General features: G+C 53.4%; 2 protein-coding genes across 3 annotated transcripts in view; one reads left to right on the forward strand and one right to left on the reverse strand.

Moving 5' to 3' along the window:
* Positions 1-3235: 3235 nt before the first annotated feature.
* On the reverse strand, positions 3236-4357 carry SSTR2 (somatostatin receptor 2). The gene has a single exon (XM_077833930.1). It carries the CDS (start codon positions 4355-4357, stop codon positions 3236-3238), a length of 1122 nt encoding a protein of 373 aa, XP_077690056.1.
* Positions 4358-26002: 21645 nt separating this feature from the next.
* The window catches only part of SLC39A11 (solute carrier family 39 member 11), a 265886-nt gene continuing 264944 nt past the window's right edge, over positions 26003-26944 (forward strand). The window contains exon 1 of one of the 2 annotated variants that reach the window (XM_077833155.1): positions 26003-26100. The gene's annotated coding sequence lies outside the window, so the exon portion shown is untranslated. Of the gene's footprint in view, positions 26101-26529; positions 26574-26944 lie in introns of those variants that run through there. The other variant, XM_077833157.1, reaches the window with a different exon arrangement.

The raw sequence follows: 26944 nt of genomic DNA on the forward strand, positions 1-26944 counted from the left end.
CCAGGGGCCAGCTCCTCCATGGCCATGCACCTTGGGTAGCTCTTGACCCCGGTGTAAATGGTTCCTTGTCTGACTGAGGCGCTCTGTCTACCCCCTTGCACGTATTTTGCGCTGTTGTAACCAACCGTGCCCAGGGGTACCGGGGGGGGTGGGGTTCTAGGGAATACGGACTGTAGCACTGAATGCCACTTGTGGGCTTTGGAGGCGTGGTGCTAGGTGGAAGGATCAGGGCTGGTTACAAAGGGAAGGGGGAGAAATCTTGTATTTGAGGCACAGGACTGGGAGTGGGGAGGCTCCCAGCGGGAGCTTGGGCACGGCCGGAGCCAAAGTTTTCAAACAACTCCCACCCAGCTTGGGCTGCTTCCACTTTTGGGTGCCCGGCCTGAGGCACGTCAGCACCCAGGGAATGGAGTCGGCCCAGTGAGAAACCACGTTGAAAAACACTGGCTTTAACTTCTGCAAGGCTTGGTTTCCTCACCTGTAAAATGGGGGAGGAGGGGAATTACTTGTAAAGCTTTCAGACACTAGGGTGACAAGCGCCGCCAAAATGCCTCGGACTGACTAGAGAACAAGGTGAGAGCTGGAGAGAGGCCTGGCTGTGTACCCGGTGAGCTTTCTCCCTCCAGAAACTGTGATTTATGTACTTCCCCTCTGAAATCTACAAGGCCGTAATACAGGTGTGGTTTCTCTAGCACGTCACAGCACTGGAGAACAAACATTCAGCTCCCCTCCCTGCTTCTAAAGAGGTCACTCCCACTCCCCTGGGCTTTCTCTTCTCCCGAAAGCACCGTGTCACAAGAGAGCAGGTCTCGGTTGCTGGTTATACTGGTGCAATTGGAGACCTACTGGCGGTTTAAAGGGAAAAAATGTCTGTTCTCTTTTCCCCCCATTCAGACCCCTTAAGCCACAGGGTTTCCCTATTCCCTACGTAATGAGAGGTTTCAGAGTAGCAGCCGGGTTAGTCTGTATCCGCAAAAAGAAAAGGAGGACTTGTGGCACCTTAGAGACTAACCAATTTATTTGAGCATGAGCTTTCATGAGCTGCAGCTCACTTCATCGGATGCATTCAGTGGAAAATACAGTGTGTATGGTAACACCCATTGTTTCATGTCCTCTATGTATATAAATCTCCCCACTGTATTTTCCACTGCATGCATCCGATGCAGTGAGCTGTAGCTCATGAAAGCTTATGCTCAAATAAATGTGTTAGTCTCTAAGGTGCCACAAGTCCTCCTTTTCTATTCCCTACAGTCACTCTGACAGGGTGGATTGGGGGTAAGGAGCAGATCTGATTAGCAGCAGTAGATTTCTCTACAGATGAACCCAGCAATTAACATTTGCTCTAGCCTCCAGCATGCGACCCTCCCTGACCCAGCTGACGTATTTACATTTATCACCATAGTATCTTGGCACCACGGCTCTCGACTCCCCCAAGCACTTTACAGCTGCCTACAACTCAGCAGCCTTCACAGGTGTGGAGAAGCCGTGCTCTGCTTTCTGAAGAGAGTTAGTCCAGATTTACACCACTGTAACTGAGAAGAAAATTTCGCCCAGCAGTATCGCAGCTCATTTCCCCCAGAATCCCAACTCCCCCCCACCCCCCGAGCGTTTACATTTTAGAACCAAGCCAAGCACACACCCACCAGGCCTGGCATCTGTCAACATTTTAGACAGAGTCGTCAAATGTCCCTCAGCCTCTCCCTTGGTACCTTCTTTAGACCACGTCTGCAGCGTCAGAAACGTCCACGCTCAGACCAACGGCAAAGTAAAGCATCCACCTTGTAATAACTGATGGCCAGCGGCTTGTAATTGACAACCCCAGGAGTCTTGCTAGCCCAGGAACATCAACAGAACACGCACGAGGGCGGAAAAGGCCTCGCTGAGCAGCCAGAGAGAGAGCCAGTGGCTTCCCTAGAGCCTTTGTGTGCGTGTGTGCATGCAACAACACCAAACGTACAGCTCGACAATGTTCCGGTAGCTGTTTCCGCCACAGCATCACGAATGCTAGAATTGAACGGCACTCCGAATCTGTGCTTGTGTGGCTGCAGATTGAACACGTGCAGGTGCTTTCCATGTGAAGGGTGCTGCTGCTCGTCTCTGATGCCTCTCAGACAACGCACTCGCTCAAAGTCCCTGCCACATTCCCCTGGGGGAAAACAACAGAAAAGCAGTGGCTGGGGGACGACGGGAAAGCCACCACTAGCTCAGGACTGAAGATGGCCCATGCCGCCCTTTGGAGCAGTGTTTCTAGTTCATTTCAGGTGAAAGAAGGGAAACATTATACATATGAGGGAGAGGAGAAAGGCTTTTTTATGGCAAGTTGATTTAAGCGGGAAGGTGGCTGTATTTGAAGCTGCTCGAAGGTCTGGGATGTGAGAGGTAGCACTGGCTAGATGGGCCGGTGGGCAGAGTCCAGGTCAGGTGAGTCCACCACAAATATAACTGCTCACATATATACCACCACCGTGTATCTGACTGCACAGGTGTGTATATCAACGGAGATTTTCCAGGCTGCCCTGAGGCATCAATTTTAATGGAAATTGGGTTCCAGATCTCTTAGGAGGTCTGAGTCCTATTTGTCCACCCTCACACACATACACACACTGTACTGGGGCCGGGATATTTTCCTTCCGATGTGATTTCTTTCATTCTGATCTGTTGCTTCTCCGGTGGCAGGAAAAGCACCTTGTAAATAAATACAGTAATATTCTCGTAAAACTAGGGGAGCTTCAGGAGATTCAGTCTTAAAAAAATAAAATTTTACTAGTTGGGTAATAAAATGAAATATTCTTCATGTCCTAGTGGAGGATCTCACTGTGTGTGCTCTGATTTTTAAGACCGCTCTCTCCCATTTCCAGCTGGGTCGACTGCTTTGCAAAGAAACAGCCATGAATAGCTCTGTCTAGACATACGTGACCCATGCAGTATGGAGCATGTTGGCATGTGTAACCAAGTCTAGCAGAAATGCCTCCAAGTGCTGCCCTCGTGTGTGTGTATGTGTCTTTCCATGTATGAAGTTGCATTTGAGCAGCATCTGTCTGAATATTCAAAACCAACCTGCCTTCCGCTAAGAGGCTACTCTTGGCAGAGGCCCCCCTCCCTGCATTACCATCCCCTAAGACAAGCAAACAACGACCAAGTACTCTTGACCTGACTTGCTGTGTGCTACTGCCATATAAAGGAGTGGGGAGGAGGAGGAAAGAGGACAGCTGAAAAGGGCAATCCTGGAGTCCTCTCAGATGCTTGTCTGAAGGTCACCATTAAGCAGAGTCCTTTGAGTTTCCGTGGTCTCATTTAGCCTGGATTTGTCCTGCTTGCTGTCGCTCCTGTCGGCATCATCCATGCCACTGACCTTCACCAGGCAGAGAACGTTCTGAAAGCTCTTCTTGAAGTTGTCGGACAAAAAGGCGTAGAGGATGGGGTTGGCGCAGCTGTTGGCATAGGTGAGGACCACAACGAAATCAAACATACCCTTGAGGAAGGGTGTGGGGGTGATGGATTCGGAGACGGAGACGGAGGAGACGTTAAATATGTAGAAGGGAAGCCAGCAGAAGATGAAGACTGCCACTACGGTGGAGACCATCCTGGTGACTTTCTTCTCCGACTTTTTCCTCTTGGAGGAGCCCACTCTGATCCCAGAGGACTTGACTTTGATAATGATGAACAAGTAGCAAAGGCAGATAATGGTGAGGGGCACCAGGAAGCCCAGAATGAAGGCATATATGATGAACCCTGTGTACCATGCGCCAGACTCGCCTGGCCAGATGATGGTGCAGCTACTCCTTCCATGGTTGTTTTGGATCCCAGCATAAATCATGATGGGCATAATGACCAGAAGGGAAACACCCCACACGGCAACATTGATCATCTTGGCCGTTCTTGGCCTTCTCCACTTGGCAGATTTGATGGGGTGGACCACAGCCAGGTACCTGTCGATGCTCATGACGGTCAGGCAGAAGATACTAGTGAACTGGTTGATCCCATCCACAGTCATGACGATCCGGCAGATGGCTCTGCCGAAGGGCCAGTGGACCAGAGCCACCTGCATGGCCAGGAATGGCAGCCCCAGCATGAAGAGCTCATCTGCGATGGCAAGGTTCAGGATGTAGATGTTGGTGATGGTCTTCATCTTGGCATAGCGGAGGATGACATAGATCACCAGTGTGTTGCCGCACAGGCCTATGATGCACACCCCAAAGTAGATGAAGGTAAGGATGGCATTGCTGGTCAGGTCAAAATGCTGGCCCGTAGTGTTCTGGGAGGCGTTGGCAGACATCTCTGTGGAGAAGTTGTCTAACTGGGAGGCCGAAGAGAACCAGAACTCAGTGACATTGGGCAACTCGTACGCCAGATCCATGGTGCCGTTGTTCACAGGGCAGGTAAAATTCAGATGAAATGAGTTCTCACCTTTGTTTGTTTACAGGAGTGGGGCAGAGAGATCTAAAAATCAAACAGAGAACAAAACAAGTGTAAAGAAGCCCCCTCTTTATTGCTTAACCCTCCTGCTTCAGGTCTTAAGACAACTTCTTGCTGATGGGGTTGTGGGCTGGGGCGTGGTCAGGAGGGAATGTTCCCTGGAGACAGTTTCTCCCACGACCAGCTCTTGCAGTTTTTCTGTACCTTCCTCTGAAGTCTGTGCCCTATTCAGGAGGCTGACCTAGCTAGACCACTGCTAGGCAGGTTCCTTCCTGTTGTTTTCGTAATATCTAAAATATTACTGGCCAAACCCCGCCCTGAGGAAAGCCCACTGACGGCAGTAGAGTTATCCCAAGAATGACGTTAGCCTGGCAAATCAAATACAATAGTAGCACGGACGAACTTTATTTCGATGAGACCAATTAAAATGTGCCCGCAGGTTTTATGACGACCCAGGAGCTAAGAAGGAACTGTTGCTGCAGCCAGTTTCTGTGGGAAACCTGTTCCACGCCCTTCCCAGTGCTCAGGAAAACGCAGGCACCCAGGCAAATCTTTAGGTTTTTTTAGCTAAGTACCCCGAACACTCTTGCACATTTTCCCACTGCACGTCCTCTCCCCTCCCCCCGCCCCACCCCATCCCATCTAACTCCCACAGTCCCCTCCAGCAGCAACTTCAGCACAGCCCGGCGACAGCTGCCTGCCCCTCGGTCCGAGCACCAGCCCTGCGCGAGGCGAGCGGGCGTTTGCTCTGGCCTCGCCGGAGCTCCGGCTGCGCGGTGGCAGGAGCAACGCGACTCTGCTGAAGGTCTTAATGGGCACCTTCAGCAGAAGGGCCACTGCTGGCAGAGAAGCCCCTCTTATCTTACCTGCTGGGCTTCTCTTGTGCAGATCCCCGGGAACAGGGCTCCCAAGGGGTAGGGGGCTGAGCCCCCCTGGGCTGGGCTCAGTGTGGGAGGGGTTTCCCCCTGCCTTGTGCGCTGGCTCCTACCTTGCCTTGGGCACGGGATGAGTGGGGAGAGGCAGAGGGTAAGGAAAGCCAGCATGGGGCGGGGGCAGGATGAGAGGGAATGAGGTCTGGGGGCTAGCAGCTCCAGCACGTCCCTGGCTGGGTGTGTGGGGGGGGGCAGTCTCCTTGCCAGAGCCGCTGCTGAGACCAGAGGAGGGGGAAAGCCTCAATGGGTGCAAAAAGCCCCAAAGGGTTCAGTAAAGATGGGGAGGGAGAAGAATGGAAAAGGTGGGAGAGGGCCCAGAAAAAAATCAACCCCCCCCCCAATACACACAGACACAGTTTCCCCTCCACCCCCACCCCTACCAGGAGCAAGTGAAGGACTCTGCAAACTCCCCCAGCTCCTGGTAGCAAACTGAGACCCATTCCCTAAAAAGCCCCCCCTTCTCCCTGAGCTGGCTATTCCCCCAAACCGGAGCCCCCCTCCCGCAGCTACTCACAGGCTCCTGAGCAGGGAAAGAGCATCCCAGCCGGCAAGGCACCCTCTCCCCCTTTGCACCAAGCCAGGCTGTCCCTGGCTCCAAACAAGCCGGGTGGGGGGGGGGGCTGTTTCTTCGGAGCCCCCCAGAAGCAGCAGCCAAGTGGGCAAGAGCCCCAGCCTGGCCAGATCTCCGCTCCCGCGGGCAGCCCTGCCTTGCAGCCTCTCCCAGAGCTGCCTTCCCCCTCCAGAAGTTTTCACCTGCTGCAAGTCTCTCGTGCTGGGGTGCGGTCCCAGGCAGGCGCCCGCCGCGGGCTTCAGGCTCGCTCAGCGCCGCAGGAGCATCTCCGAAGGGCTCCTCCGGCAGCAGAGGCGAAGAGGGACCCTCTCCTCCCCCTGCCCCTTCCCCACGCACAGCGGCTGCGTCATGCAAAGCAGCGGCTCTCCTTGCACCGGTGGACAGGTTCTGTGCCGGGGGGGGGAGCTTTTCTGATCAGGGGGCTGAGCTAAAGCAAGCAGCCCCCTCCCCCGATGCAAGAAGGGAAGGGGGCAAGTTCGCCTTGCAGGACGCAGAGGGAATAAGACGTGGGAAAATCCCTCGGCTCTGCACAGGGATTTAACAGAGGCAGGGCTGGCATGTCGCTGCAACGGGTGGGGGTGGGGGGGTGATGCCAAAGTGGCATGCATTGGTGCTAATTCAGCTGCCGTGCCGCGTGTGCATCTCACAGCCGGTGGTGTGCTCGTGCCCAGACGCAGCTGCATTCGTGGGAGGAGGACCACAACTGGGGGGGGGGGGATCGATGCAGGGTGAGTTGATCTGGAGCTGGGGAACTAAAGGGTTGGCCCCCCCTCCCCATGTGTCCATAACACAAAGAGAGGGGGAGGGAAATGCAGCTCTGGCTCCTTTGTCTAAAATTCAAACCTCTTTTAAAATCTAAGGGAAATCCAATTTTCTCTCCAAGAGCGTTGTCGCCCCCACAGCAAGCCCAGCGTGCAATGAATGAGACGCCGTCCTCTGGGCCATGGTTTAATCTACACAATTGTTTTGCCCCCAAAGAAGGAATTTGTTCCAAGCAATCGCTGAAAGACAAGAGCACCCGGCAAGCAGCGGAGGAGCAGACGTGGTTGGTTTTATCGGGGGCGGGTGTGTGTGTGAGGGGGCTAAGGGAGTTTCAGAGCTGCAGAAAGGGAAGATAGGCAGTGAGATACACATGCACCAAAGACAGGGGAAGGATGGGGTGGGAGGGCCTCAAACGAGAGGCACACCCAAGTAGGGATCTAGGTTTCCCCTGCAACAGGGGATGGGAAAGAAGATTATAGCCAGCGCAGGTTGGGTTTCCCAAGCAAGCTCTGTTCAGAGCGCAGCAGATGATGGCCCCATTGGGTTTGTCCATTTATCTTCACCTCCCCCGGCAGAGCTGGCCCGTCTTGCCAACTCATCACTGTCCTGTGTATCCCATTCTCAAGGACTTCTGTTCCCAGGAGCATCCTGCAGCACACACGGTTTATTAATAAAGCTGAGTCAACGGGGAGTGAAAAAAGAGAATTTAGCATCAATTTCACGCTGGAAACTGGAACTAGCAAAACCCATAGACAGGTGAGCACCAGGCTGGCGTGTGGAGCAAGGCAATGCGGTTGGGTGACGGTGGAAAAACCACGAATGACAGAGGGTGAGATTTTTCCAGGAGACACAAGGAAAGGGCCCAGCCTTGCACACATGCTCACATGCTCTCTGCAGCAGACATGCTGACTTCGGCAAGTCGCTTTGTGGGATCAGAGGATGCAGGAGCTGGCTCTGAGTCACTTACCCTCCTTGTGCCTCGACTTTCACCTCTGTCCAGTTCTCTCTCTTGAAGTGGGTGTTGTGAGACTTCATTTATTTTAATTATTGCCTCCAGATTTATTTGAGGCTGGCGCCATGACTCTCCTTGGCCCCATGTTTAAGACAGTAAACCCAGACGTGCGGGGGAGCACACACTGATTCTCCTGCTACCACTGGAATCACTTGCTGCAGCAGGACCGTTCAGACCACGTGTCATGTAAAAAGTCCTGATGGCCCTGAAATGGGAAGTAATCCCAGCTGGGAAGGTGCACAGACAGCACCCTGGCCCCAGGAGTTCAACTCCTCGGGCTAACAAGGGGTTCCAGGTCCCAGCTGTCCTGGCGAGGGCACAGGGAGAGGTGGGGATTGGGATGCAACCTTTGCAAAGTGCTTTGAGATCTCTGCCTGGACTGTGTGAAGTGCAGAGAGCTATGGATGGGCAGCCTGTCCTTCACCAGGAGTTAGTTACCAAGTAACAATGACTTGACCAGGAAAGCCAAAAGACAGGGTTGAGGGAGTTAACCACTGCGCTGGTTTGTTGGAGAGCTTGGATGCAATGAAATATTAGCGATTTCCCTGCACCCTCCTTCATCACTTATCAAAGAGACAAGAGAATGCAGGAAATGAAGAGCAGCTTGGTCCAAAGAGTTGGGCTATTAACCCAGAGGGGGGCTGAAATTCCCATTTGTGGTTGGAAGTTCACTTCCCAAGGCAGAGCTGAAGACCTTGGGGCGCGAAGGAAAATCATTAACCGTCTCATAAATGCCAAGGAGGATGGAAAAATCCATTCCCTGAAATAAACAGCCGGGAAATAAATATCCCAGTTAGGCTCATAAAGGAGCGCAGGGCAACAGGGATCTGAGAGAGCAGATGGTGCAGCTGTCAGCGTCCTAGTGAGAGGGTTATTTGAACCTTGCTGAGTCCTGTGTGTGGCGCTTTAGATGCTGTCCTTGATCCAGGCTTGTGGGGAAGCCAAGGCCGGGTGCTGACGTTTCCTTGGACTTAAAAGAAGGCGATTTGCACATTGTTGTCGCCCGCCCCAGCCAAGGGAAGAACGTTTCCTTCCCATTCGGCGTCAGTTTGAATGACAAGGCCGATAGCAGCGGCCGGACGCAGGTATGGGTGGGTGCCTGTGAAGTGCACACTGCCCTTGCAATTGCAAACCCCTTTGCCAATGCAGTCCTGCAGCCACCTCTGCTGATCCAGGGCTGGGGCTCCATGCCGCATTGTCAGTGTCAGCCCCGGCCTCCCAGGAGCAGACGCTGCCTCGCCCCAGCTAATGGGAACTTTCTGAGAAGAGGACAAGCGAGATAACCACCCTGCTGCCTTCTCTGGTGACTTTAGCCAGAGCTGAACCAAGGGCTCCCTTGGGGGTCAGTAACTTCTTTAACCCAGCATAGTCCTTGGGAAGGCACCTCCGTTCCCACGAGGGTTTAGTTATTCCTTCCTGCTACCGACGAGAGGGGTGCTCAGGGCACTTGGGTGGGGAGGTGGCAGCCGGGTACACTTCCTGCCCCTGCTGTGTGACCACGTACAAGGGGATTATCCCCCCTCTGCTGGCTCCCCCCTTCAGGAACGGAGGAGACTAGGCCAGGTCTACACTAAAAAGTGAGGTCGACCCAGTTACGTCACGCAGGGGTGTGAAAAATCCACACCAGACCTGAAGGGGAGCTCTGGGTAGCTTGTCTCTTGCACCCACAGAAGCTGGTCCAATAACAGATGTCACCTCGCCCACCTTGTCTCTTGGGGTGCTGTCAGTTCCCTCTTTAGATCAGCACGGGGCATCCCATTCCCTCCTCCCCGGTTGCATTGCTAAGGAGGTAAGCCATCCCACAGGCTCTGATCCTTCTAACTCCAGGAAATACACTCTCTCTACCTTAAGCTTATGGTCAAATAAATTTGTTGGTCTCTAAGGTGCCACAAGTCCTCCTTTTCTTTTTGTGGATACAGACTAACAGGGCTGCTACTCTGAAATCGCCACAAGTCCTCCTTTTCTTTTTGTGGATACAGACTTACAGGGCTGCTACTCTGAAATCTCTCTACCTCTGTAAGTTCCCCACCCACAGACCTGTGTGCACGCCCCAGCCAGGTTCCAAATTCCACTGCGCCAGGCCTGATGTCTACACGCTGTGTGACTCTCTTAGTTGGAGTCTCTCTGTTGACCAATGTTTTATTCAGTGCCCTGAAGCCCAATAGCACCTGCTCCTTCTTCCCCACTGAGCAGAGCACACGAAGATTTGCGGTAATTAGTGTGACAAAGCTCTGCCCTTGCCTCCGTGGGTCCTGCGTTTCCTGACGGATTTCGCTAGCCTCAGAGGCTCACTGTGACCCTCCATGTAACCCTTCTCTCTCTAGAGACAAGGGTCACAGTCTACTGAGCCATTTTCATCATAAGCCAGCAAGGGAGGTGAGGAGAAGTTATCCTTCCTTGCACAGTCTCAGTTGTCTCCCAGTCTCAGTGATTAATCAGGGGGCAAAGGTGGGGGTGGGGAGCCCGGGCCCACCCTCTACTCTGGGCTCCAGCCCACGGACCCTAATCGTATCAGCTATGGTAGCTGACCTTTTAGAAACATGACATGTACAATTCCCTGGGCTACTTCCCCCACAGCAGCCCTCAATTCTTCAAGCTCCACTTCACCCTTACCTCAGGGCCTCCTTCCTTGTGCCTGATATGGTGTGTACTACTCAGCCTCTCCAACAGCACAACTTCCTCCCACAGCTCCTGACATGCACCCCACCTGACTGACTGGGAGGCTTTTAACTAGTTTCAGCCAGCCCCTGATTGGCTTCAGGTGTCCCAATCAACCTAGCCTTCTCCTTGCCGTCTGGAAAGTTCTTAATTGGTCCCAGGTGTCTTAACTGACCTGGAGCAGCTGCCATTTCACTTATCCTGGTACCAGGGATTTGTTTAGCCTGGAGCTAATATATCTATCTCCCACTACTTTTCCATAGCCATCTGGCCTTGCCCCGTCACATTAGATTCACAGATCTAGGAGCTGTTGAAATTCATTTAGCATACACGCTGGCGTACAAGCCAACCTGCATCTAAACCAAACCCCTGATCCAAAAACCAAATGAAAATGACCGACTAGCATCTACATGGCTGATTTAAATGGTATTTGGCCAGCGATGGTGAACAGGGTCTAGCTGTGTTTGTGCTGAGAGTGGTGGTTCAGGTCCTTCTGAGCTAGTTTAGATCCTGTGAAGATTTAGGGCCTATTTCTAACCCCGCCTAGAAGCAGAGCCTGTAAATCTGTGGATGCCGGTTCCGACGAGATGGGTTGTTATGCTTTCACCCACCCCTGCAGCCTGTTCCACGTGCAAAGTCGAACTCATGTGTGTAGCATTAGCATCCTTTGTGAATAACTACTTGAGACATCCCACTAGGGTGACAGGCAGGGGACGTAGGCAGGAGAAGCCAGAGGGGGCTATTAAAGTCTGATCTAGTTTCTACGCTGATTTGGTGAGCAGTAAAACCAGTGGGAGAGAAATGCAGGAGGGAATATCTGACCGGGAAGTCGACTGGCTTCCAAAAAATAGAGGCTCTGAAATTTAGAGGCCAGAATGTCTTTGCCAATTTGGGCTCCCCCGGCGGGCGGGCAGGCAGGCAGGCAGGCTTGCCAGTAGCTCAGCTAAGACATCGCTCAGACTTTCCCATGATGGTTTTCTCCCTTGGTGAGATACACTGGGGAATTGACATGTGGCAAAATCCTGGCCCTGTGGACATCAATGGGAATGTTGCCGCTGGTCCTGTTTGGACCAGGATTTCTCCCTGGCCATTGGAGTTCCCGGATGGTGTGCCTGGAAAGGCAGCTTTCCCATTGCGGTGTTCAGTGCTCTTTGTATTGCTCTCTCACCGGCTGAGAAGCACAGCCAGCTTGTAGAGAAGTTGCCAGCTGGAAACAGAAGTGTTTTCCTTTTAACAACACCATTGATGCTCTGGATGGAGCGGTTATGCCCCCTGCGCTGGATTCTCCTCTCTTTTTCCCATCAGGGGGCACTGAGTTGACTTCATGGCAGCTAGTACTGTTTTCCTCCGGTGTCAGCGAGAGCAGAATGGGGCCCATTGTATGTTACAGGCTTGGTGTTAAATTGCTGATGGGTTTAATTAACTGAGTATAGCTTGGCATGCCAGCACATTCCTTGAGAGGTTAGCTTCTCGACTCCCCATGGTGGGGAACGGTTTGTGTTTTGGACAAGCATTGCCAGGGCTAGGAAGGGAATTTTATGCTACTATCAAAGAATCTCAGGGTTGGAAGGGACCTCAGGAGGTCATCTAGTCCAACCCCCTGCTCAAAGCAGGACCAATCCCCAATTTTTGCCCCAGATCCCTAATGGCCCCTTCAAGGATTGAACTCACAACCCTGGGTTTAGCAGGCTAATGCTCAAATCACAGAGCTATTCCTTTCCCCCAGTAATGCATGGCATTACTGTCTAGGTTTCAGTTTGAAAATAAAGCTGCAGTTGCACCATAGCTGGGGAAATCTCACATGCTTTAGAGGAAACGAGGGCAGAATCTGGATTCTCTTTTCCGGCAAAAGCTCAGATCTGGGTGAGTAGATCGCAGAGGGTCCTCCCCCATTGGGACAAGATTCCACGGATGTTCTGGGAAATTATACTTTTCACTTCTGCTGTAGTTGTCTCTGGATGATCGTTAAGCACCGTGCAAGCACTAACGAAGCCTTACCCATACTCCTCCCGAGAAGTAGGTCAGGATTATTGCATCTGAGTGATGGGGAGACAGACCTAGAGGAAGAGTGTGGGTAGGAGCCCAAGAACTCACACCAATGATTGGCCACTGCTGGAGATGGGACACTAGACAGGGTCGATCAGGGCTCTGAGCTGGTACAAAATCTTCTCTTTATCTGATGCCTGGCTGCTGTGTCTTGCTCTCGTGCTCAGGGTCCTACTGAGCACCAGTTTGGAGTCAGGAAGGAATTTTCTGCAAGTCAGATTGGCTGTGACATTGGGGTTTTTTTCTGCCTTCCTCTGCAGTGTGGGGTGTAGCTCACCAGCTGGGAGCACCTGCGTATGTCCCACCTAATCAAATCCCTGGCACTGCAGGGGCCTTGGACATTGGTGGCAGCTTGTGCTGTTCTGTTCTCTGCCTGTGGCATGCAGCTGAGCCTCTTGAGGAATGAAACGCTTTAGTCTAAGCCAAGTTAAGGCTCAGTACTGGGGTGACTGGGTGAAATTTAATGGCCTGTGATATGCAGAAGGTCAGACTAGATGATCTAATCATCCCTTCTGGCCTTAAACTCTGTGAAACGATGAAATTGGTGGGAGAACTGGGATTATTCTTTAGGTGCTGTGGCCCCTAGTGCACTGCTGTGGCTACTAGATCATGCTGCCTTCCTTTGGAGGCGGTATAGATTGATTTCCTAAAGGTGGGAGGGGAAGTCACAGCAACCTCGCTGTAAGCAAACTCACATGGGATTAGCGTCATGGAAACAGAGTTAAGGAGCAGGCTGCAGACTCTGGGGCCTGTAAAAGACATGGGGGTAGGGGCTCCCTGCATGCAGCCCCTCTGTTCATGAAAGGGAATCCTGAATGCTTCCTTTCTACTAATGTCTTGCTACATCCTGTACGGTCTGCCTATTCTGACTCCCTGCTCATGCCGCATGGATGCCAGCATGGAAGGAGTAGAGGACGCTTTTGGGCACAGGACAACAATTTTGGGAGGGAAGTGGTGATCTCTGATGCTCCACCCAAAAACCAAGTTCCACCCACTTGAGACAGCAAAGCAAGACTCCGTTCCCAGGAGAGCTTCAGAATATGATCCACCCTTGCCTTTCTTTCCTGCTTTGATCAGCAGTGGTCAAGTGCTGACATTTCAATGGCTGTTGTTAAACTGCAGAGTTAACACCTCATTGAATTGCATGAGGCAGGTCACACTTACCTCAGAGCAATTGTTCCAGGCTGTCTGCAGGCTCAGGCAGATGACATTGCATCAGTTAGACTTGGGGCACGTTTTGAAGGCTGTCTGCACAGCCGTAAGAATTACAGGCTTAATTCCTTTTTTCAATGAACGCTCGGACGGTGGAACACAAAGAGCAACCCCCTCCCCCACTCCCCCCTCCACATTCTTCACTCGAGTTCAAAGCTTTAAAACAATAAATAAATAAAATGTACAGCGCAGGATCTCAGAGCAGTGAGGTCAGCCCCAAGCCCGAGCAGCAGCCTGGTGTGTTTTCTTTCCTCCATGCTTCAAACATCCAGTCTACCCCTCATCCTGATTGCTTAAGCCTCCAGCTACCCCCGAAGATGAGCCAGGCTCTTCCAAAGAGTCCCCCCATCTCCCCTCCCAGTCAGTGCCCCTTTCCGCCATCTCTAGCTGCCAGTGCTAGCACCAGATTGTGTAGGAACGGTTTGCCGCCGACCACATGGATAGGGCCCTTTGTGTTGCTCCATTTCAACCTGGAGGTATTTTAATCATCGTTACCTTGTGTGGATTTGACCGGCCCGTGGCACCACAGTGTGGCGAAAGGAGCCGACAGTCTCCCCTGAAGGAACATGGGGGAGTGGATGTCCCCACTAATGTTAACTGAGAATTAATTACATACACAGTGGGGGATAAAACATAGCCCAGAGGTGCAGAGCAGTGAAATTAACGAATGGAATACGCTCACCCAGAGCAGAATGTACCAGGGCACTGGTGTGGTCCCTGCGATGGAAATCCCGGTGCAGGCAGCGGGCCTCTCAACCAGCCCCATCCCCTTCTGCCTAAATGTGGCTCGATGGGCTGGTGATCCCCCTGCAGCTCCTGCTGCTCTCTGCCTTGTTAATTATTGACCGCAGAAACGCTGGGTCATTGCTCTGAGACTTGTTTATGCTGGAGGCATTGATCCATGGTCATTTAAAGCTTCCCCTTTTTTCCCACTGGAATCCCCTCATCTGGGGGATTCTCCAATGGCCACGCCAGGGTGGGAGGGACGGAGCCTGCATGTCGGAACAATGGGTAAAAGAGAGTATGTACCACACGACAGGTGAAAGAGGAGCAAGCCAAGTCATCGGGCAGGAATAGCCTTATCACCTGCCATACGCAGTCCTGTAGCTTCAACACAGAGCGCGAGCCAGGAGCCAAGGGGACGAGCCATTCTGGTTCCCAGGGGCCCCTCTGAGAAGTAGCTCAGGCCCCGGCTCAGGGCACCGGCGATCTGGCTTGCCATATCAATCTGAGCAAGTGACTTTGATGTCAATGACGTGACATTGATTTATGCCATCAGAGAATCTGGCCCTTAGTTTTGTTCATGCTTCAGTTTCCCAGTCAAAGGGAGCTAATAAGCCTCCCTTGGTCTGTCTTGTCCATTTAGATGGAAGCTTTTTGGGGCAGGGACTGTTTCATACCATACTGATATACACAATGGCCCTTGATCTTGGTCGGGGCCTCTAGGCGCTACCGTAATTCACACAATAATCCTCCTCGTGGCCTAAGGCAATTCTAGCAATGGTTTAGCAGCGTACTAGTGAGTGGCAGCTCTGTCTTTGGAATGAGCTATTTGAATGCACCACAATCTAATTCCCCCTGTGGGAGAGAGCGCTCGTCTCTGCAATAGGAGCAGGGGGTTGTGTGGTTTGTTTTTTCACTGCTGACACTCCAGTTTTCTCACCAAAACCGAATGTGTTTCCAGTGTTTTGGGATCTGATCTCTGCTCTGTGTGGGCTCTCCTCTGACATCTTTTCAGATCAATGCTGGACATTTTTGGAGGTCCCTATCACAGGCCTGGTGGGGTCTCGCCAGAGGCCAGGGCTGCAGAGGCTCTGGAAGAGACCAGGGAACCAGGACTGAGAGGAAGGTCTCCTGTATCAGAGCTGGGGTGTATTGTGTGTGTTAATGGCGACATCATGGGCTGCGAGTGGCTTTGTGTGTGTGAGATCACACTGACTAGACCAAGGAAGGGACCTGAGACCTGGTCCAGACTAGTTAACATGCACTCAAATGTGAGTTAAACTGGTGCAAATCTCTAATGCAGCCACACTTACACTGCGTTAACCTTCGCTCCTATTGACTTAACATGCGTTGGCAGCTACCTTGCTGCGCCCATCTAGGTGAGAGTTAAACCGGTTTAAGTGTGCCTGCATTAGGGATTTGGACCAGTTTAACTAGATCAATTTTAGCCAAATCGGTGTCGTTTTCTAGCACAGACTGGCCAAAGCCAGGGGCCGGCAGCATACGGAGGAGTAACGAAGCAGGGCTGTGAATAAGGAGTTACAGACACCTAGTTCTCTCAGCTTGTTCTGTGCTCTCCCCATCTGATTTGAGTGTTTCAGAGGAATATGGGTGCTCCCCCAACTCTCCCAGTTGCCCAACAGGGGCACTCAGCTGGGCATTATAGCATTGATAAGGCCACTGCTGATAATGATGACTGTGTCATTTCATCTCTCACGAATGCCTAGCAGAGCACTGCCCTCTCTCTCTCCCATAACCGTGTTGCTGTCTGCACATCCGCCTCCTCTCTGTCTATAGCTCAGACACAGACCTGCTTTGGCTTCTGCTGCAAACTACAGCTACCTTTAACAGCATTCCCCTGCTTTAGTTCAGTTTGGAAAATAATTGTGTTTGCCACAGTGGCTCCAGCTAGTCAATTACATCACTGACTGGGACAGAACAAACCTTGCATTTGTTTCTGAGCCTAATAGACAGGCCTGGATCGTTACGGCAGCATCCCGAACCCAGCAGAATCAATTAATTACTGAGCTCATAACATGAAAAGAGCATGATCACTTAAATGAGTTCTCTGGAAATATCTTCTTTTAGGGCTGGATTCTGATCTCAGTCACCTGTCTGGAGCAGCCATGTTGATCCATCATTGTAGGGTTACTCTGGATTTACACCAATGCACTTGAGGCAGGGATCTGGCCCTTTGTTTGGACATAAAGTCCAAGCCAAATAAGAGTGGAGTGAAAGAGCTAAACATCCAGCCCCTTTGCCCTGAAATGTAATAAACGAACACGTGGCCTGTCCTTGGTTTCCATGCCAGGAGAAAGGGAAACTCATGTTCATTTCAGAGTGTTGTTAAAGACTCAGGGCAGGTTCCTAGCCCGGCTACAGGAAGTGTGGGTGTCAGTTCTAATCCTCCCCTCACAATCAGGATCAGGGACCAGGTTTTGTTGTTTCTTTTTGTGGCTTGCTGGTTAGAGCCAGGCACAGCCCAGAGACCGGGGGTCGAGCTCCCCCCAACACACTCCATCTCTCTGCTGATGCCCCCGATCCCAAGCACACCCTGCCATTCTAGTCTTGGGGTCTCCCCCTCCTATCTACGCTACTTCCAGTGCTCCTCAATCCATGCTCACTGTCCCCCTTCCAGCCCTGTCCTGGGCTCCTCACACCCAGCTGTGTCATTGCCCTTCATTCCTGACCGGCCAAGCACTGTGCTTTTGCTCTCGAGGCTTTGGAAGTGAAAGGCTTGTGTGGAAACTTCATGCCTTATTTGTATTGCAATAACACCTTTGGATCCCAGCCACGATCAGGGTGCTCTCCGGACAGCTAGGCCTTGCCTACATGAGAAAACAGTTCAGGTTTAAGAGCTGGTCTACACTGGGAAGTTACCTGAGTTCACTTAAGTCATTAAGGAAGTGGCATAACCAAAAGGGCAAAGGGAAGAAAGTCCCCAGCAGGGGCTGCACTGAGCTGGGCTGGTTTCTGGACTGATTGGGTTAAATGGATGCTCCCAGTGCGGTGAAACAAACCCCCAGCCTCCGTCCTTTCCTCTGTGCTTGCAGAGGTGGCATTATGTCTGCATCCATCTACTTCTCCCTCTTACACTGCCCTGTTTCCCCGCGTGGCTCTTTCCACGCAGCCCAGGGAGCCCAGAGGCCACCGCGTTCTGCGCACTGAACCAGATGAAGGCACAGCGGCTATTGGTGAGTTAGGTTCCCAGGGGCTGGGGGTCCCTGACTACTGGGCCGTTGATACCTGCTTTTCCCCTTCCCCCACCTGCTGCTGCCCTCACTCTGGATTGCACAGCTCTTCTGAAGGAGCCCCAGCGAGCTCCTAAGCCATCATGCACCTGCAGCCTCTGCCTGAAATCAACAACTTCTGCTCACCAGCCAGCCCTGTGAGAGCGCTCTTCCCCGCCAGCCCCCTGGCCCCCTGCGGCTCTTTGCCTGTGCTGAACTCACACACCAGGTCCGCGCAGCTGGGCCGGCCGTGTTTCTTGTCTTAGCACATCAGCGACTGCTGTATAATAACCATGTTCTGCCTTGAGCTTCAGGGAATATAAACAAGGCTCAGAGACGGTCCACGAGGACTCAGTTAGCCTGAGAAAAGATGCCTGTCTCCTCCTCAAGGGCCTGGTTCTGTGCACATGGTACTCGGGCAAAACTCCCATTGATGCCAGGGAGGAGTGAGAAATGTAGGGCTGCACCCCCAAACAGGCCTGCGATGTGTTGCAACGGCATCGCCAGCTCCCCAGTTAACAAGGGGTCAACCTTAACCCTCAGCTGCCCCCTTCCCCTTGCACAAGCACTGCAGTGTGTGTGTGTGGGGGCTGTACTTTGGCTGTTTGGGAGCTGGGGAGGAAGGTTGAGAGCCCAGCTGGGTTGTAGGAGGGGACTGGGCAGGGGAGTTAGGGGGGTCTGTCTCCTTCGTGTCCTTGGAGGCTGTGGGGGAGATCTCGCTGACTCGGCTGTGTTTCCCCAGTGGGGTTGCCCCTCCAGCTCACAGCAAAATGCGGGGGGTGAGTGTGTTTCTAGCAGGGGCTGTGTCCTATCTTTCTGGCCCGGGATAGCAGGAGGCGCGGGCTATAACCACTGGCTCCCTGGGACTAATGCATGAGCTCCCCAATGGGGCTGGAATGGCAGCCACTGGAGTTGGTAGGTACTGACTGGTGCCGGGGTATGTGTGGGGATTTCAGGGTCTTCCCAGAAGGCCATAGGACCCATCTCAACCCCCCTACTAGAGGCCTTTGCACGGTCTTCCCCCAGCACTGGTGGAGGAATCTGATCATGGGGGTCTCTTGCCCCTCGCTGTTCCGGGGGGCATCACTTGCTAACCCTTCGCCCGCTGCGCTCCCCAGGCCGAGTGCACGGCTGGCTGCAGCTAGAACCAGCAGAGCATCAGGACGTGCCATGCTCAGTGCTCCCTGCCAGCGGATGTGCTTATTTTATCCATTAAACGGCACAGGGCAAAAAAACCCCAGAGTTCAAAAGGCCTCTCCCCTCTTGCTCCCTTGTCTCTCCCGCATCCCCGCTGGTGGGGTGAGAGCCTACTCCGGGCTGGGCTTGCCGGCTGACATCTCGTTTCTCCCTTGCAAATGCCTCTCAATTTCTCCCTCTGCTCTCATTTCACTCTGTAATTTGACTGTTGATCTCTGCCAGGCGCTTCGGGATGGGGCTGGCATGAAAGATGCTGCACAAATTAGGCATGAGTCATAATTCTAGAGTGATGGCTCTATCAAACCTTTAGCAGCCAGCTCCTGGAATCTGGTCTCTCCTCTGATCTCATTCCCCCCTCAAACCCACTGCTCGCTCCTCTGTTCAGCTCGGACAAGACGGGATCTGCTGCTTTGCTATCGGTGTCCCTCTCCAGCTCCCAGCTCCCCAAGCCGGCGTGGCCCGTCCGCTCCCTGTTCTCGAGTGCCGGAGTCGCATCCAGATTCATCCCTACACTGGTACGGATCCTGGCTGGATCTCTGCGCCGCTTCTACCCGCCTGGGGCTGGCTCGGGTGAGAGCAGCCCTGGTGTTCCCGCCGGGCCAGAGTAGCCCTGCAAAAGAGCCAGGGCTAAGGCTCACCCCGGCCATGCCCGCTGAGCCAAGGGGAAAGCTGCGGTTTTCAGGGAGGCTGCCGGCAGCCAGGCGCCTCCCCCGCTGCTTTGCAGGCCCTTCTCACCCGCTGTGCTGCACCATGAAGGCTTATTGTCCCCAGCCTTTCGCTGACAACAGTGCGAAGTAACAGGGTATCCCAGGGTCCCCCTGTGCTCAGAGCATGCTGTTCCCTGATTGCCTGTGTGTGGTTACCCCCCCGGCCGGGGGGAGGAGAGGGGGGGCTCACCCTCTCCGGCTTTGCGGGCTGGCAGTTGGACAGTGCTGAAACCCGCAGGCCTGATTGCTCGTTCGCCACCAGTTACCAGGGAAGGGAGAACGCAGAGAGCAGTGCGAGGCCCCAGGAAGCACCAGCGGACGAGTGGCATAGGGGTTTATGTGCCAGCTGACTGTCAGCAAACTCCACCCACAACTTTGCGCGTCTCTAGCCCCTTCCATCTGAGGATCTCAAAGCACCACACACCCCGGAGGAGTAGGTGAGTCTCTTTGGAAGGCGGGGTGCAAGTGACTTACCTAAGGTCCCACAAGAGTAAGTGTCAGAACCAGGAAGAGAACCCTTATCTGCTGACTTCCAGGGCCAACCTTAGCTACAACACCACCCTGCTTTACAGCGGGCGAGGGGGCTTAACTGATTGGTGCTGTGAATTGCCTGGCAGGAGGCTTGTGTATGATGTCATCTCCACCTTTGGGGGCACCAGGAGTCAGAGGGAGAGGGCTGCCCAGAGCGGAGGGGGCATTTGGAGGGGAGAGAGCAGCTGGCACCCTCATCAGTGACTGTTAGATGGCTGATTTGCCCTTTATAGGAAGCCAATAAATAAAGGGTTAACAGCGTTCTGGCGGGGAGCACCTGGCTGCAGTAGCTGCATGTGCCCCCTGCATTCCCACGGGCTACCAGTGCCTAGGGCTGGCCATCTGAAGTGGGTGAAGGGAGGCAGTGGGTGACATAGGGGTGGGTGAGTGGAGCAGACACTAGGAAGTTGCCTTTGCATCTTATAGATGTTTAAGAAGGATGGGGAGAAAAAATACCCCAAGGACCTTTGTACAGTCAGAAAATCCCAGCAGCACGAAGGGACGGATTCTGGTCTTGTTTTCACTGGTGTCAATCTGGAGTGACTTTAAGGGGCCGGATGCATCACATTGTTATTGACGTAAATCTGACAAGACTGCATTGTAGTTAATGGGCTAGAGTCTTCTCTCAGTTACTGGTATAATGCTGGAGTGTCTCCATTGTAATCAAGTTACTCTGGCTTTACCCCTGGGTCAGGGAGACCCCGTTCTGGCTTAGGCACCCCACATGTGGAGCCCATGACAACTCCAGAGGCAGAACGAAGGTTTGACTCCGACTCCTCCATGTCTGTTGCAGCATTGCTGACCTGAGCGCTGAACTCTGCCGGGCCCCCTCAGGCATGGCGTCAGAATTCAGTGCCTGTCTCCGTGATAGATCAGGGAGGAAGAACTGGGCCAGACCAGCTATTCCTGACCGCCAGGCAGGCACTGAGGGAGTAGGGAGGTCAGGCCTTGTTATCTCGGCAGCCATCTCCTCTCTCAGCTGGTACCTTGCTCACATCTGGCTCGTTAGAAGAACTAATGAAGGGTGCAGGCAATTATAGGGGGAAAATTGATTAAAAGATAAATCATGGAGCCTTCAAATCGCTTTGGTCGGAGTCACTCCTGATTGGCACCAATGTCAATCAGGAGCAGAACTGGTTCTGTACAAGGAGGCCCGTTTTCTCCCCAGCCCAGCCCCCGTGCTGATCTGGGTTACTAGCATCAGAAAGTCTCTGTCTTGAAACCTGCTGGCGTAGAGTTTAACTAGGGAATCCCCGCTCCAGCCTGCTGGGTACAACCAGTGGGCAATGTGGGTGAAGACAGAGGGGGTCTCGCCCGCTTTGGTTGCCCTTGTGTGACGTGGTGTCACATTGGCTTGTGACAGGGGTGCAGCAAGGGGCGGAGAGATGAAATGGAAGGGGGATGAGTTCTTGTCTCCCGAAAACCCATAGCCAGCCGTGCATGCGTGTGTGCATATGCCCGTGGCCCCTATATCTGCCAGGAAGTAGCACCCGCAGTCACACACAATAAATAAAATGGGGCATTCATATGATCTCTATTTCAGTAACACCTGGGAGCTTCACGCCTGGACCACGCTCCCATTGTGCGAGGTGCTGTACAAACCCAGCCCCAACGAGCTAATGGAGTTCATGCCCTGGGGAGCGCTGCGAACCCCAGTGCAAGTGCTGAAGGTTGGAAGACCTGTCCGAAGAAAGATTGATGCAGACGTCTGCTGTGAACATTGGGCCCTGGGCTATGTATTATGTGGCTGCCTGTCCCCCCGGAAGGGAGCTCTTGGGCCGGTCTCCAGCCTGGTGGGGATGGGGTGTGTGCCTGAAGCCAGAGGACGCTAACAGGGTCACCCCAGTGAATGAGGTTACCTGACCCTTGGGAAGCCCCTCGACGCCTCTGTCTTTGAGGGGCACTCAGATCCGTCTCTACAGCCATCCAAGGGGCTGTGGTGTAAAGTGAGTGGAACTCCCCACCCCCCCGCCTGCCTGTCGGTCAGCAACACTTTGAGGAGTCCCGTGTGCTCCTCTCTGAGGAACCAGGCATTTGGAGAGGCGGAAGGATTTGCCCGCTCACCCCCAGCAGTGGAAAATCAGCAAGTGCGATGTCTGAGCACCTTCCAGCTAGGAAAAGCTGAGCGCTGCTCTTCCCAGTGCGGCCAGCAGCTGGCACCTCTTTGAGCTCACCCCAGCCTGGTTTGAACCCGGGCTGAGGGTCCGCGAGGGGCCTGGAGAATGACCCCTGAGCCTGCACGGAGGGCCTCAGGAACACAGCTGGCAGACACCACCACCACTGGGGGCTAATTAACAGCTTCATCAGTTCACAGAGCAGCGAGAAATGGCTCTTGCGGCCGGGGTTGAGGCTCCACAGTGCCACTCGAATGCCCTGCTGCTTGGTCGCAGGGCAAGGTCCTCTCCTGCGGAGGGCTGCTTGTCCATTCTGCCGGTCAGGGTGGCGCAGTGTTTAGGGCCATTCTGGAGGACAGGTTCATTAATGACTATTAGCCAAGATGGGAAGGGACGTAGGATTTTGTACCCAAAATAAAGGATGGTGGCGAGGCTCTCTTGCTTAACGCTGTTCTCACATACATGTATGTGTGTGTCTGCAATAGATACACGGACACACTAGAAATGCAGGTGGTCCCTGGACCCCTGCAGTATCATGCGATGGGGTTGGGTAGCTGTTGATCAAATGCCGGACAAGGCTGTCTGGGAAAGACTTGAACATTGGGAACTAGATTGTGGTTTTCCAGGCAGGCAGGCTGAGCAGATCTCACTCACTCGGTTGCTGCTGAGCTCCCAGCCCTGACCCCCTCTGCGGTGCTGGCTACAAAAGAATCATTATCAGGCTGGATTTTAGGCTTGAGCTTTAGACAGGGAGGCAGAAGACATGCAAGAGGAGAATGCCTGAGATGAAAGGAAAGAAGAGTCAAAGGAAGCAAGGAGTAAAGAGGAAAAGATGGGGAGACAGAGGGAGAGAGACGGAAGGAGTAGGAGAGAGACAGAGAAATGAATGAACAGAGGAGAAAAGGAACAGAAGAGAGATAATGTTTCCACCATTAATTTTAACAACCATTATCATTTCCCTGACACCGCTGCTTATTTGCCTCCTTCACACTTTTCCAGTTGTTTGCTTCCTTCCTTGGGTCTCATCCATTCATGGTCACAACATCTGAATTCTTCTTTATGTCTGACAGTTTCCTTTCCAACACCGAACAGACTGTGTGGTGCCCGTCTTGAATTCCTTCTCTGTCTTGAATTCAGGTGTGGGTTATTTAAAAACAAACAAGCCGTCCATTGGAACTGGGGCCGGGTATCCTGAAAACAGTCAGATTGGAGAGCAGCCCTCTGTGGTATTTGCATATGGAGGTCTGATGGTGCCAGGCGTTCAGAAGAGCTCAGCACATTGGGTTCTTTTTTGCAAACCTGGGCAGGAGAATCACAATGGGGGCTGCTGGGTGCTGAGCCCTGGAAGACCTGCCCCAGGGGAAGCGGTGCCCTATGCTAATAATTCACTGTGGGCAGGAAAACATATTGAACATAAATATAATCCCTGTAAACTTTTTGGGGTAGTTTTGGGAGCTGGCCGCCTTTTATGTTTGCCCAGCATCCACATTGTGAGGGCCACTGGAAATACATATTTATTATTATTTATGAACTATCACATGGAAAGAAAGAAAGAAAGATCAGTATTGCAAAAGGGCAGGGAAAATCGGCACCACACAGTTAACCAGCAGTAGCTATTTACTTGTAACTGGAGCAACCAGAAAGGAAAAAAGAAATCTTTTCTTTCTGTTTCCTGCTTCTCGATGGTAGATAATTTCCCAGCCAGTAGAGGGTATTTTTCCCCACGCACCCCTCTATGGCCTGGAGCCTGGAAAACGCTCCATATTGGTGGACCAACCCCTGCACTTTTATGCATCCTGCACCACCCAATCAATCCCAGATACCTGGGCGCCCACGTACGCGCCAGTGCCCACTCACCTTCCCCATCCCCGCGACACCCCCTCCCTCCCATCTGCAGTACACCCCTGTTGGGTGGACTGGCCACACATTGAGGATTACGGTTATGTGCCCAGAAATGAGGGTGATTTGCACAGGTGGAACTCTGCAGAACAGGGCAGCTACGTCGACATGTCACCATAGGGCAAATACAACAATGACTGGCACAGGGTGCTGCTTACTCCGGATTCAGACCAAAGTGGGGTTGTGACTAGGCTGATCACTTGACCCTTATTTTAAAGGATGTCTCTTATAGAATCCTAGAATATCAGGGTTGGAAGGGACCTCAGGAGGTCAGCTAGTCCAACCCCCTGCTCAAAGCAGGACCAATCCCCAATTAAATCATCCCAGCCAGGGCTTTGTCAAGCCTGACCTTAAAAACTTCTCAGGAAGGAGATTCTACCACCTCCCTAGGTAACGCATTCCAGTGTTTCACCACCCTCCTAGTGAAAAAGTTTTTCCTAATATCCAACCTGAACCTCCCCCACTGCAACTTGAGACCATTACTCCTTGTCCTGTCCTCTTCTACCACTGAGAATAGTCTAGAACCATCCTCTCTGGAACCACCTCTCAGGTAGTTGAAAGCAGCTATCAAATCCTCCCTCATTCTTCTCTTCCGCAGACTAAACAATCCCAGTTCCCTCAGCCTCTCCTCATAAGTCATATGTTCCAGACCCCTAATCATTTTTGTTGCCCTTCGCTGGACTCTCTCCAATTTTTCCACATCCTTCTTGTAGTGTGGGGCCCAAAACTGGACACAGTACTCCAGATGAGGCCTCACCAATGTCGAATAGAGGGGAACGATCACGTCCCTCGATCTGCTGGCAATGCCCCTACTTATACATCCCAAAATGCCATTGGCCTTCTTGGCAACAAGGGCACACTGTTGACTCATATCCAGCTTCTCGTTCACTGTCACCCCTAGGTCCTTTTCCGCAGAACTGCTGCCGAGCCATTCGGTCCCTAGTCTGTAGCTGTGCATTGGATTCTTCCATCCTAAGCGCAGGACCCTGCACTTATCCTTGTTGAACGTCATCAGATTTCTTTTGGCCCAATCCTCCAATCTGTCTAGGTCCCTCTGTATCCTATCCCTGCCCTCCAGCGTATCTACCACTCCTCCCAGTTTAGTATCATCCGCAAATTTGCTGAGAGTGCAATCCACACCATCCTCCAGATCATTTATGAAGATATTGAACAAAACCGGCCCCAGGACCGACCCCTGGGGCACTCCACTTGACACCGGCTGCCAACTAGACATGGAGCCATTGATCACTACCCGTTGAGCCCGACAATCTAGCCAGCTTTCTACCCACCTTATAGTGCATCCATCCAGCCCATACTTCTTTAACTTGCTGACAAGAATACTGTGGGAGACCGTGTCAAAAGCTTTGCTAAAGTCAAGAAACAATACATCCACTGCTTTCCCTTCATCCACAGAACCAGTAATCTCATCAAGGAAGGCGATTAGATTAGTCAAATTAGTGCCTGAAAGAAGCCAATCGAGGATGCACTTTGTCCCTTATCGAATCTACCTGCCGGCAAAGGATCAGCCAGCGCAGTGCAAAGGGAGGACTTTGCACACCGGCTCTGGCAACCAGCTGTGTCCTGCACGTTCACAGAATCACAGAATCTCCGGGTGGGAAGGGGCCTCAGGAGGGCACCTAGTCCCACCCCCTGCTCAGAGCAGGACCGATCCCCGGCTAGTCCCTTTCTTTCCTCGAACCTCGTCCGGAGGTTGCACTGCCCCAAGAGCCGAGGGATGCGGGAGCAGGCGAGGCAGCCCGGCCGGCCAGGAAAGCAATGCGTTTTGCTCGCGGGGGCGGAGGAGCGAGAAGCGTGACCCGGCAAAGCCGCCAGCTCGGGAAAGCGCCCGCCCGCTTGGCTTTGCCAGCCCCGCGCGGGGCGAACCATAGAATCGATGCCTCCTCCCGCGTCCCTCCGGATTCGCCGCCCCGGCAGAAGTGGGCGGGCCCCGCAGGGGTGGCCGCGAGACACGTGTGCGGGGCGGGGGAGCCGGAAGCGGCCGCAGGAGCCGGAGCCGCGGCAGGGCTGGGGCAGGAGCTGGAGGCAGGGGCCGGGGGGTCCCTGCATTGCATTGCATTGCATTGCATGCAGTGAGTTGGTGTTTCCCGCATGTCCCGGGGAGGGGCCCGCTGCAGACCAGAGTAACAAGTGCCCCCCCCCCGGCCCCGCATGCTCTGCTTGGGAGCCGCAAAGAGCCCGCAAGCCAAGTCACTCTGGGGAGGGGGGGGAGCCCTTCACGCTGGGGTGGCCGCAGGGCTGGCGGGGGGCGTGTCATGGAGCCCCCCCGCCCCCCCGAGCGTGCAAAGAAGTAACCCCGCGCTGGGGGGGCCCCCTTGCTGCGGGTGCCTGGGGGTGTCATTCGCGGCCGGGCCGTGCCGGGCTGTGCCGGGCCGGGCCGGGCCGGCGCTCTTCCCCCCTGCCCCGGGCTGTGACCCTGGGGAGAGCGGGACCTGCAACCGCAGCGGCTTCTTAGTGATGTGGCAGGTGCTGCGTGGCCCCGGGGAGGGTGAAACTCTCGGAGGTGCAAGTCCTGGCCTGTTACAAGCCGGCCTGGTGGGGTGCGGTTAGTGAACCCCTGCTTAGGGGGGAGGTTGCGAACGAAGGTGTAAGACTGCAGCGTATCAGGGCCCTGCTCTGTTTTGTTTTCGGGGCAGGACTTTGGAGGAGAAAAGGGACCTTGAAAAGACGGTTTCAGAGGAGCAGCCGGGTTAGTCGGTATTCACACAAAAAGAAGAGGAGGACTTGCGGCACCTTAGAGACTAACCAATTTATTTGAGCATGAGCTTCCGTGAGCTACAGCTGTGTCTGACGCTGCGAGCCACGCGTACCCGTGTGGGCCGGTTTGGGCAAAGAGCGGGATTTGAAGTCTTTAGGGTGGATTGTAGAGCTGGGTGTTGAGCTTTTGTGGTGAAGTAGGGAAAGTTGGAGCAGCGG

This window comes from Eretmochelys imbricata, chromosome 14 (assembly GCF_965152235.1).
Source record: "Eretmochelys imbricata isolate rEreImb1 chromosome 14, rEreImb1.hap1, whole genome shotgun sequence".
Taxonomy (NCBI): domain Eukaryota; kingdom Metazoa; phylum Chordata; order Testudines; family Cheloniidae; genus Eretmochelys; species Eretmochelys imbricata.